The sequence below is a fragment of the Labrus mixtus genome, chromosome 12 (assembly GCF_963584025.1).
Source record: "Labrus mixtus chromosome 12, fLabMix1.1, whole genome shotgun sequence".
In the NCBI taxonomy this organism is placed as follows: Eukaryota; Metazoa; Chordata; class Actinopteri; order Labriformes; family Labridae; genus Labrus; species Labrus mixtus.
In genome coordinates this window covers 15,885,746-15,898,608 of record NC_083623.1, presented here as the reverse complement: position 1 = coordinate 15,898,608, position 12,863 = coordinate 15,885,746, and the positions used below count along the sequence as shown (strand labels likewise).

Genomic DNA, 12,863 nt, shown 5'->3' with positions numbered 1-12,863 from the left:
GGATTGCAAAGGTGGGTAATAGCCTAATGCATTTTTTTTTCAAATAAATAGGCTACTCTAAAAATGTTCTAAAAAGATAACTTTAACCCTTAATTTCAATGTATTATTTAGCAATAAGTGTCCAGGTGTAATTGATTATTTTGGGAGAATCGAAGGTGCAACAGGTTACTGGGTTGTGTAGGCTATGACACTAAATGCTTCTGCTGACACCTCAGGTGACCCTTGAAGGTGTCCCGCAGATGCTGCAACACTACTCCGACACCTGCCGGGGATGCTACGACTTAATGTTTGGGCATTAGCTGCGTAAAGGCAGGGCAGGGCTTGGCCAGATCATAACTCGGGATTTCGGCAGCTTTCTTTCTTTTCGTTGCCGAGCCCGGGACCGGGGGGAGACTACATGGATTGGTGGACGTCGTTGGCAGCGAGTATTGCCCTGCTGTGGATTTTCTGCTTCATAGACGGTAAGAGAACATGGAGCTATATGGACTCTATTGAGGAACAAAACCGTTTACTGCCTATGTCCTAAATTCTTAGCTCAAGAATAATACTTTTTTTTTTTTTATCTCTGCAAAAATAAATAAATAATAATGTCAAGTTGGCTGTGTGTTCTATAATTGTAGGCTATATTTTGTTTTGTATCCTCAAAATTATTTGGGTTATAAATCAGAATGCATAGCCTAACCCAGGAAACAATGTCAGCTGGGATCTCTACAAGAAATCAGTGTTTTACGCGTTTCCTAAAATTAGATCAAATCCTATGCCTTATATTTTGTTTTGAAGTAACAATGCCTTATTTAAAAAAACATTCTATCTTGCACAATCGTTGTTTAACTCCAACGGATTTTCTGCCAAGCTCTTGTAAAAAGTGAAACCAAATAAATAAATAAATAAGCTAGGCCTGGGTTTTATAGCCTAACTATATTTCAGCCTGTGGGTTTAGTGTTATGGGTACATTTGTCGTATGGGTCCTGTTCTGAGGGCCACGCGCAATGACGCGCTAAATCGCCCTCCTTGCGTGCTCAGGTGATACCCACTGCCCACATTGGAGAACAAACTTTAATCCAGTGGCAGACGCTGTTTGTAATGGTTGCTGACATTAGCCACACTGTTAATGAGACTCCAGCTAACCCAGTTACCCTCTTATCTCCAGGCAATGCCGTCCTTGAGCTGCGGCTGCTCTTCCATGCACTGACCAAAGCCGCTTGCCACCTGTACCTGGCCCTGCTCCCGCTGCGCCGCGCCGCCAGCCACTTCACCGACTGTGCGAGATACCTATTTAACCATGCCCAGCAAGCTCCGTCTCCCCAGGGTTATCCCGTCCAAAGCCAGCCCCTGGCCCGGAAAGGCACGCTACACTTCCTGGAGGGCATGTGCGTGGTGTGTGAAACTGTGCCCAACCTGATGGGCGCAGCGCTCAGTGTTGGCGCAGCTTTCTGCCACATGATGCAGGGAGGTTTCTACGTCCTGGCGGCCACGCTGCGCACCATCCAGGTCAACCTGTTCTCCCAGATGAATGGCGAGAAGGATAGATGGGACAAAGAGCGACACAGAGCCAAAGAAAGCGAGAAAAAGCTCAATTCTAAGGTGTTGGAATACATCTCGGTTTTTTGTCAAGACCCTGTCAGCGCTTTACGCATCAAAGTCGACGTACCACCTGTGTATAGATAATATGTGTCAATGCTAAACAATCCACTGGTTAATTGGCACATAAGGGGCCTTCTTTTAACTTCTGAGGGGAACAGGTGAAGCAGAGATGACAGGAGGTTGGACTTTGATCTCTGTTCACTCACTCACAGTGTTGAATAGTTTCAACAGAATCAGACATGATAAGTGTAAAGAAAATAATCTATGGTGCATTTTATTACATTTGTTTAACATTTATTGAGATGTAACAGTTAAAATAAATGTGTCACACAAACGAAACATTACATCTTTGATGGGTTATGGTATTTATTATTGTTACCTGACTTAGATTTTTTTTGGTTAATGTGGGCTATTTTACATACAATCACATGTCAGTTTTTACTACATAATTGCACTAACTATCTGCAATTGAGTTTATCATAAGGTGCTCTATTGATCATTCATTTAGTTTAATGCCAGGCGTAATCAACTAAGTATCTTTCGGACAATCATCATCACTTGTTCATGTATCAAATTCTGATCATCTAACCACTCCAATCCATTTGACATAATTTGCAAAATCACCACATTCAAAAGGCAACCATTTAGCCCTGATATCACATTAATGGTTGGAAGTTCAAATGGTGTGTTTAAGTCATAATTGTGTGTTCAATGTTGCAAATAATTGAATGAATTTAGAAAAGTCTATAATTTAACTGCTCCTGTATATGAATCAGCAACTATACTAAAAACTGAGCAGGACATTAGACAAGCCATCGACCTAACATTAGATAAAAGCTTACATTAACAATCAACAATCCTTTTATGGTGAAGTTAGCAAGAAATAGGTTACTTGTAAACAATAGCCTAGCTGCTGTCGAACAGCACACTAGCTAATATGACTTTATGATAATGAAAAACGTTATAAATTCATAGCTAACTCTTAAATTAGCTTCTAATAAATTCATTGCTAACAAAAGGCTAGCTGCAGACTGATTTACACATTCAATTAAATTGATCTTTTTCCTAGTTTTACACGATACAGATTGCTAGCCAGCTGTAAAGTTAACCAGAATTAGCTTTAAAATGGCTCAAAGTAGCTTTTGGGTAATTGTGTCGTTAAACCAGGTCAAACATGATGTCCCTCCAGATTTTAACTTAAAATTCTCTACCAAGATTTTTGACTTGGAACCCAGTACAACATTGTAACCGCATATAGCTTCCCATCCAGAGGGTGATGTCAGAGGAAAAGGGCCTTTGTGTGAATCTGTCGAATTTTGTGACCTTTCGGTCTCCATATCAGGTCACGTGGTTTAATCTTAGCCCTGTCAGATCTGTGAGGGATAAGAACAAGGTAGAGGGAGGTGCAGAGCAAACGTTCAAGAGTGGAATTCTGCCAGATTAAGTCTGGTACCTGGCATCTAGGATAAAGGTACTTTGTCTAAGTGCAGAGTCCCTACAAATATCTTCTGTCAAGGCACAGGAGGGCGAAGAAATGGTCACAGAAAGGACGAAACGGGGTCAACTTGGGTTAGCAGGACTGTGAGCTGATACAGAAGATGGCTCTGTTCCAACAGAGACTAAAGTCTTGTGCCAGGTGGAGCATGGAGAGGCTGTGGAGGGATTTTCCCAGCTACAGTGACAGGAAAAACAAAAAAATCCCTTTAGACTGCTGTTGGTCAGTTAAACAAAAAGAAGCAAGATTAGCAAGGACATTCAAGCTAGTTAGCTGTACAGTAAGATCTTAGTGGAAACTTACAGAGCATGTCTCCAATTCTTCTAACAGCGTCTTTCTTTACTCTGAATTCATTCTGCTCCGACCTGCCACAAAGGAACAAATAAAGAAACTTAAGAGCATGGCTGTGGCATTAGAGATACAGACAGCTCAGAAAATTAGCTTAAAACCAAACAGGTTTGCAGGGGCTAATCTCGTTACTCACACCCTCGACTTTGTCACAATCTCCAACCTTCGCAGAGCTGACAGAACGTTTTTCTGTGTATCAGACGAGAGGGCTTCATAGGTGTAGAGTTCGCCTGACACACAAACAATCAGTTTAGGTTAGACAGCCCGAGACCGTTCCTGAAGTCTAAGGTCATTTCTGCTTTCTATTTCACCTGAGAGGATGAGCTTTGTGGCCAGGTTTCGCACAGCAGGTAGGGACTGTTTCTCAGAAAAGGAGTGAACTCCATCTTCGCAAAGGTACCTAAACACCACCTGAATATGAAAAAAAAACACACCTGGTCAACATAACCCACCAATTTTTTTAGATTTAAAACCCAACCTTGTTATTGTAGTCAAGGCTTTAAAAACAAACTTCATGCAATTCCTCCCTCTACAGTGATGGAGAGGAATGTTTGGAGTATAGCAAACTGTGAATGAATCTATGTAGTAAAATCAAAGACTGCAAGACTTGCAAATTCTAATTCCAGTCATTAGATTTATCTTGTTGACATTAGTAGATAGAACCAATCAATGCTAGCTTACATGTCATTGTTGTTTTGGCACATTCAGACACAACTTGTGTGACCCAATGTAACAACCAAAAATCACACTTTCCTAAAGCAATTTAGGTTGCAGGAATATTCTTGCACATTCCTGCAAGAATATTCCTGCAACCTTGGACATTTATATTGCTTATCTTATCCCATTTAGGTTTCTTGGGGATCAGGGCACTGCTTTTCACTTTGTTTTCTTTTATTAATGATATTTCTATGTTTACTTTGATGCACCAAACACCTAGTGAAATTCCTTGTGTGTGTAAACCTACCTTGCAAAAACCCAAATTCTTATCTCCATTGCAAATATCCACATTTGCTATGAAGGTCTTAATCCTATTCCATTTTCAACTCCACTATACTAGGAACTATATGCTGTTGGGGAAATACTTTTTTTAACCTTATGTATTCACATTGGGCTGCTTAAGCCTCCAACTCCCAGAGAAAACAATGAGGTCATGATCTCAGTGTCCTCAGGAGGCTCCAAACTCTGCTAAGACTGTCTGGATTTAATTGAACCCTCAAAGTTTAAGTACAGGGTTTGATCGCTGACAGAAAATAATCTGTATTCGTATGATGTAACAGAGAGAAACTTGCATTAATAAAACATACTCCCCTCCCCACCAAACCTGAATCTCATCAAAGTGCATGGTGAGTTATCATGATCCCTGAGTTAAAAAAAAAAGTACCTGGTAAGTGTCTATAAAGGGTTTTAGAAGCGCTTGCAGGAAGGAGAGCACCTCCTGCCCAGCGTCTGACACCGTCGCTTCCTGCTGACTGACATCGATGGCTGCACATTTCTTCAAGAAGAAGCATGCCTCCTCAAAGTCCTGACCAATTAGAGGAAAGACGTCAACAAAAGGGGTAGACACAATAACAATCATTTTGTTCTGGATGGCAAAACTTTCTTTAACCTGAATATTTATTTTACCATTTTTAACATGTCTCACAAAAAAGTACAGTAACTTTCATCCATCATACCTGGAATTCTCTTTTGACTTCAGACATCAAGCCTGGGCTTGGTAGTTAAGTTTGCAAAAAGCAGATGTGTGGGCATGTTTGCACCTTTGCACAATAACGCTCTGTATGCTCTTTGCTCTGAGGCGCTTGAAGGAGGCCGATACCTGAAAAAAGGATGTTACCTGAGACGACTTTCCAGGAATGAAGATGAACTCATTGGCGAAGAGGTCTTGTAGGAAGAAGAAGAAGGGGAAGATCTTGTCTGTGAACATAATAATGATTGATGAAACATAGGGGCATTCAAAAAAATCCTACAACGCACAAATCCAATCCATTTCCTCAAGGCACAAACCCCGAGCAGAACCAGAGTAATTGAACACGGTGTGCAACCCTCACCTCTCTGTGTTGTCTTTGCGATGTGTATTGCGGTAGCGACCATGGCAGGACGCACAAAAAGATGCAGACACTGATTCCTATAGGACGCCATCATCAGGACCGCCGCTGCCGTCCTGAACGCACCTTCCTCTGCGCTGATTGGACGTTTCCCCGCAGGCTCTTCCTCCCGAACCAGGTAAACACGCCCTGCTTTACGTTGAACTATAGAGCGATGAAGGGCCACGCTGGACGCCATCACATCTAGGTCAGGGATTTTTTCTACATAACACAACATCACCATTATCAGTTTATGAAGAGGATAGAGGGTTGTTTCAGCCTCAGTATGCCTTGTAATGTATTTGTGCACGTTATAGATCCTGCATGTGTGTACCAGCACACGACCTGAGTCCTACAAAGTGAGACGGTTCAGTGGGGTCCTTTGAGGATAAGTTTCCTTAAGTGCATTAGGCAACTGAACATCTCCTAAGTGAATCTGAGCTCATGTGCCAACTCACATCGACGTAATCTGTCTGATCTACCTCGGAGCGCGTCAAAGGACCCTCTTTGGTGAAAGCTGACAGATTTACCAGAAGGGTACCCAGTCTGTTACCTTTCTGAATTAACTTTGTCTGGCTTGCTTGTGTTACAACACACAAATGCCACCTGTTGGTCATGGAAGGGATTGGAAAATTACACCTCACAGACAAAATAAACCCACCCACCAGGCCAGTTCAAGCGAGCCCCAAAATCCAGCGCCAGTTTCCTGAGCCAGAGTGTTTTCTCTGTGAGCTGCTGCCACAGCAGGCCCTCCTCTGTTAAGACTGTGGTCGGAGCCTGGAGAAACAGGCAGGCCATCAGAGACCAGGGGCTAATCAGAGAGCCCTCCTCTTGGATCCGTACCACCAGATGAGCCAGCCAACTCACGAAGGCCTGAGCCTCAGCAGTGGGCTTCTGAGGGAGGTCTCTGTGAATAGATGTCAAGGGGGAAGAAGAGGGGGGAGTTAACACGGATAATGGAGGGGGCAGAGACTCACAGGCTACACTGAGAAAAGATGGCTACAGATTTTCAACTTCTTTGGACACAATGTTTTCCTACATTAAAGGGATACATACAGAAAAATGGACATAAATATTACAGAAGAAAAGTTAAATGTTAAATAGTTCAATATCTGACATTTAGATGGGATTTTGATGGGGGAATTTAAACCCATGGGCTCTTTTCCTGGTATGAACTCAGTCTGTGTATGGTGCATACCTTCGCTAAATTGATAAGATATCTTGTACAGATCTATTCTACCTGGGTATGAGGTTGTACTGGCAGCGGTCTATCTTGCCCTGACACAAATGTCGGACTGACAGAGGGCGACCAAAGTTCACGTGCATGCTGCCGTAATTTTCCTGCAGCACTTTGGTGGCTTTGAGCAGACCCTGCCGGGAGACAGAGAGAGAGACAGAGAGAGACAGATAGAGATAGAGAGAGAGAGACAGAGAGAGAGACATATATAGAGAGAGAGACAGATAGAGAGAGAGACAGAGAGAGAGAGAGACAGATAGAGAGAGAGAGAGAGAGAGAGAGAGAGAGAGAGACAGATAGAGAGAGAGAGCGAGAGAGAGAGAGAGAGAGAGACAGAGAGAGAGAGAGACAGAGAGAGAGAGAGAAAGCAGGGCTGGGAGTGATTAAATAGCAAGATATAATCAGTTTTAAACATGCTTGAACCCTTCTGATCTGTGCTGGTGTTGTCAAAGTTTGAGACAAAATTATATTTGTAATTACATTACAATTAAATGAAATGAGGGGTCTGTTTTTTACGACTTCAACAAAAAAATTACATGTTATCAGGGACTCAGAGATCAAAATTAACCTTCATCAAAGACAGTTCAAATTGTTGTAGGTGATAAGCTTTTTGTAACCAAGTTCATTATGACAGTTTTATCAAGTGAGTGATGTTAGCAGCATGTACCGTGGTGCTTTCTTTGGGTTTTGGGACACCCAGTAACTCATGAGCAAGCAGGGATTCCTCCAGCACTCTGTCGTAGCTGATACTGATGGGCACCAACGTGACGTCAAACACCTCCCCTTTAAAGTAGGGCTCGAGCACCATGTGCATCATACCTGCAGACAAATGAAGAGATTGTAACAGTCCATCCTACAGCCCTTGGAAAAAAATATCTGACTTTTATCACATCTACAAAAATTGATGTCAACTTCATAGTGCCAAAAGCTGCAGTTCCTCAAGTGGCCACTTGAAGCTAGCTCCAAAAGCAAGTCAATCCCAGTAGACTTCAATGTTAAAATGTAAAACTTTAAAGCAGTAATAAATGTGTTCACTGTGGTATAGAAGTATTTTTTGGTCTCTGAAGCTTAGATCATGAAAACTGCACAAGGAGTCCTTATTTCCCCCTCATTTATGTTTGGATTTGAAGTTAAGCTTATTTATCATGTGGCCATTTTAGTGACAGGTGGTCTACTACTAGCTGTCTTGTAGGGTTCATCTCAACGAAATCAAAACTTTTGAACTTTTACTCCAAATATAGTCACTTATGGCACCAAGATAATGATGGCCAAAATCCCCAAACTCAAGGCTTTAAATGGTAACCAAGAAGCAAACTAGAAAACACCAGCAAAATACCAACATGACACTTACCTAACTTGGGTGTCAGAGACTTCAGTGTGCGGCTCCGCAGGCCTTCCACATAAAACTCCACAGGAGCGAATCCCCTCTGTAGCAAACATTTGATTGAATATTTAAACAAGCTGAGGATATTTAAAAGAGTATGACGGTTCAGATTTCACAGTGCAGCTGTGGTGCTTATTGTGTCTTACCCTGACAATGGTTTTAACATATTCTGAAAGCACTGCCCAGTACAGTTTGTCAGAGCCAATGGCACGTCGGATAAAGAAAGCTCCAGAGCGACGCAGTATCTCTCCCACCATCTTCATCCCTGCAAGAGCTTTACAGTGGCAAGAAGAGAAATAAAGAGAGAAGTAAGGACAATGTGTACCAGAGACGTTTTCATTTAAGTCAGTGTTAACCACATTCATCTGTTGTGTTGGTCCAAATAGATACTTGCGACTTCCTGCAGCAATTACTGGTACGGGGATGTCGTAGGTGAACAGGATGTAGGAAATAACCAAGAAGTCGACATAACTCCTGTGATTGGGCATCAGGATTACAGGGTGTTCTTGAATTGCTTGTTGGAGCTGAAAGGTGAAATAAGAAATAATGTTCATGAGGAAAACAAGAAAATCAAAGATCAAGTCTATTTTTACAATAGTTTGTGAATTGGTACATGATGGAGGGGAAACTCCTCACGTGGTTATCTCCTGTTACAGTTAGCCACTTTTCATTTAATTAACAGACATTGAAATTTTGACTTTTTGGGGGAAATAATGTTAGACTTCATCATCCAAAAGTAAAAAGGTCTGTGTGCAGTGACTTCTTGGAGAAACATAACCTCGAATAAAAACTCCAACCTATGACCTTTACATTTCTATTTTGGTCCATCTAACACAAATGACACAGTCACACTGTAATGGTTGTTGTGGACCCCAGAATGGTTATCCTAACACATTAAACTAAACTAAACTAAACAAACAAATGAAACGCATCACGCTAAAAGAAAACGGTCACAGGGTGTTGATGCTAGTTGGAATTTGTTTACATTAGACAGGGTCAGGGTGGCTGTTTTTTGCAGTCGTGGTGCTAGGCTAAGCTAACAACTTCGCTAATGAAACTAGCTTTAGATCCATATTTCCAGTTACAAAAGTAAAGAGGTAGCATTTTCCTACGTGTCTAACAAATGCACAAAAAAATTATTGTTAAGCAATTCAAGAAAACGCTTTAATAGAATCTAACAGAACTTTATCTTTTCATATTTGTTTCTGTATGGGACTTTTTAAAGTGTTGGAAGCAAGAAATGCTGATAAATGCAAACAAAAGTTGTTCTTTTTCATTTGGATAAAGTTATAGATCTACCGTATTTGTATGAAAACTACTAAGAAGTTCTATATTGTAGTAGGAAGTGGAAGCTGTCCATCACTGGCTCTATGATGATCCTGAACAGAACATAGTGTGTTGTTGTGAAGATGTTTTTGATAATTGCGCCTGACCCTGTTGAGTCCCTCCATGTTGACATTGATGCTGCTGAAGAGTCTCTTGGACATTTTGCTGACAGTGTAGCCCATCAGCCTGATGAACCCCAGCTGCAGGTTTTGAGACATCTCCTCCAAAATCCCCGTCGCCTCCTCTCTCACTTCCTCCACCGACGACCCCATCTCTGTGGCGATCTGAGGAAGAAGGAGGAAATGAAAACAGTGTTGATGGCGCAATAGTTTGAAACGACTTCACTCAATCTTTTCTATTCACCTCCTTGGCCATGTAGCGGAGATACTGGGACTCCAGCACAGCCTTGTTGAGGTCAGCTGTGGAGCAGGAGGGGGCTCCTTTGTAGGGGTGGGGGCTGAAAGTCCTGAAGGCATGGCCGAGATCACTGCTGTTTCTCCTCTCCTCTAATATATCCACAAACTCCTCCTCGTTGACCAGATCACCTTTGACTGAATCCATATACTGCGGTGAGAAGTTATGCTTCTGTAAAACACAGGAAACACAACAAATTGAAGTTTACTGAGGCATGTTGGAAGAAAAGAAGAAGAAGAATTTATTGATCCCGCGAGGGGAAATTTGTTTATTACACTCTGTCTAGTAAACATGCTACACAAACATAGGCTGAAATACACACACATGATCCTGTGGACATGCACTAATGGAGGTCTCAGAGTGACGGGGCTGCCCACAGCAGGCGCTCCTGAGCTTGTGGGGGGGGGGGGGGGGGTTAGGTGCCTTGCTCAAGGGCACCTGGGCAGTGCTCAGGAAGTGGCCTGGCACCTCTCCAGCTACCAGACCAATTTCCGGACTTGGTCCGTGCCGGGACTTGAACCGGCGACCCTCCGATTCCCAACCCAAGTCCCTACAGACTGAGCTACTGCTGCCCACAAAACACAGGAAGATGATCAAAAGGAGAAAAAAAAAAGTAGTAAAACGAAAAGTCAAACATAAACACAAAAAGACGCTTTAGAGGGGAACTTTCTCATGCTCACCTCACTCATGTTTGTTTAGTTCACAAACTGGCATGGTTTAGTGACATCACAAATGTCAGCCAATCGTGATCCAAAGTGTTCTAATTCAAATGAATTTGATGTGAAAACTATAAACATCCAGTCCAAATACATATGCAGAATCGTATCAATAAAATCTGGATTTAATTGATGTCTATGAACTACTCCAGATGTAGTAATCCTAGATGGGTTGTATCCTAGAGTCTTGGTTAAGTCATGAGCAGAAACAACGCCATCTCATTATCTACTGTGTATATTGTTTGGACTCTGACCCGCTAATGTTGGATGGATTACTGAATGTTTCAAAGTAGGTCAAAGTTCCAGCAGCTAATACTCCTCAGCTCTATTGAGACATGCTTCTGGTGCACTTTCAAACAGCTTCAAGACAGCAAACACAACAATGCATTTTGGACTCAATCTGTTTCGATGTCTGCCCTTGCATATTCCTTATATTTTTTTTTTGTACACCGTTTTAATTAATCTACTTTTAAAACGTGTTTAAGTTGAGAACATGCAAGAAATGTAGAAACAAGCGACAGGCTAAAGTGAACGGATGCAACAACGGATGAAAACAAACTGGGATCAAAAGCTCTCACCGTATGAGTCATGAGAAAAACGCGACCTTTGCAGGTGTTCGTCCTCGTCCACGTTCTGTTGAGTCCGTTTCCGCACTTGCCCGCACACTTGGATGCAGCCTGTCAACATGCAGTCAGCATCCCCAGGGCGCGAGCCAATGGAGTTGTTGGGTTTTGGAGACTCCTCCTGCACAGTGTAACGAGCTGCCCTCTAATAACCCCCAACACAACACTGATGTGCACAAGCAGGGGGGGGGGGGGGACTCCGTTTTCTTCCTTCTTCAAAAGAAATATCTTATAGATCACACACACAGGCTGGGACATAGTGTGTAATTGTGCTTACTTTCATCAACAATACTTACTATGTCCATGTTTTTGTAAAGAATCAAATCTGTCTTTTTAAGAATATATGCACATTTGGTTTAACTATAGTGTAAGAGAGCTGTAGCTTTCCTGCTTAACTATGCTGGATCTTATTGTGTAGAACTCGCTGCAGGTGATCGGTAAGAACCACACGTCTTTAATTCCACTTTGTTTATTCGTTACCACCACCACCACAGCTGCATAAATCCTGTTCTCTGATGAATCAGTGGTTCTGCATAAAGTATACACAAAACAGGTAAGTATAAACAGACTTCTTCACTAACAGACACAAGACATTGTATGACAGGTTTCTGAGCATATCAAAGTAGCTTATTCATTTACATCAGTAAGGCAGCACTGCCCGCTACAGGTCATAATTCACAGTGACTACCTATCTTAATGCATGTGCATGTCCTGCTAAGTAACGAACAGAAATGGCTACAATGCCGCCATTCGGCATATCTCCTTATCAAAAACGTCACCTAATAATCAATAACTGAACTATAGTATATAGCCACAGTCACACAGAACTCATGAATTCTCATCTTTGACGAAGATTATACAGTTAGCTGCTAATATATAACCAGTGAGCCAAAACAAACCTGTGCTCCATTAGCTTAACAGGCAAAATATATATAAAGTATTGACAAATACTCTAGCAAAAGATAAAACATGTATTCTCAACCCTTTAACTCACTTGCGCTAGACGCACTTCACATCAGATGACAATTGGGAAGGATTAACATCCAGGAGAACTTCACAACGTGTATGGTTGAGACGTGTTGAGTGTCTGGCCACAGTCAGGGAAAAAGTGAAAGTGAAAGCTAAAGAGGAAAAACACTGGCAAAGACGTCTTCCAGAGGGCGCCTTTTTCACATATAGCCTTAATTTATTCATAATTAAGAACAGTGACTTTAGGAGCTGTTTTAAAAAAAAAAATCATTTGAGGTGTATTCTATGAAGGTAGATGGGTTGCAAAATGTGAGCGCTTGTAGAATGAGATGTGAGCTTGTAGAATGACATGTGAGCTTGTAGAATGAGATGTGAGAGCTTGTAGAATGAGATGTGAGAGCTTGTAGAATGAGATGTGAGCTTGTAGAATGTGATGTGAGAGCTTGTAGAATGAGATGTGAGAGCTTGTAGAATGAGATGTGAGCTTGTAGAATGACATGTGAGAGCTTGTAGAATGAGATGTGAGAGCTTGTAGAATGTGATGTGAGAGCTTGTAGAATGTGATGTGAGAGCTTGTAGAATGAGATGTGAGAGCTTGTAGAATGTGATGTGAGCTTGTAGAATGACATGTGAGCTTGTAGAATGAGATGTGAGAGCTTGTAGAATGACATGTGAGAGCTTGT

General features: G+C 41.9%; 1 protein-coding gene across 2 annotated transcripts; it reads right to left on the bottom strand.

The window, feature by feature from the left end:
- Positions 1 to 1,932: 1,932 nt before the first annotated feature.
- gnpat2 (glyceronephosphate O-acyltransferase 2) lies at positions 1,933 to 11,332 on the bottom strand. Of its 2 annotated transcripts, XM_061052277.1 has the most exons (16): positions 11,167 to 11,331; positions 9,822 to 10,043; positions 9,566 to 9,742; positions 8,527 to 8,656; positions 8,279 to 8,406; positions 8,100 to 8,175; positions 7,416 to 7,567; positions 6,752 to 6,882; positions 6,177 to 6,418; positions 5,476 to 5,733; positions 5,262 to 5,341; positions 4,809 to 4,949; positions 3,739 to 3,838; positions 3,564 to 3,657; positions 3,383 to 3,444; positions 1,933 to 3,256 (listed from the first exon to the last, which is right to left on the bottom strand). In XM_061052277.1, exons 1-16 carry the CDS (start codon positions 11,176 to 11,178, stop codon positions 3,204 to 3,206), a joined length of 2,058 nt encoding a protein of 685 aa, XP_060908260.1. In that variant the 5' UTR covers positions 11,179 to 11,331; the 3' UTR covers positions 1,933 to 3,203. The 2 variants fall into 2 exon arrangements, with proteins under 2 accessions (XP_060908260.1, XP_060908259.1); XM_061052276.1 differs by having other exon boundaries at positions 8,279 to 8,656; positions 11,167 to 11,332.
- Positions 11,333 to 12,863: the final 1,531 nt, after the last annotated feature.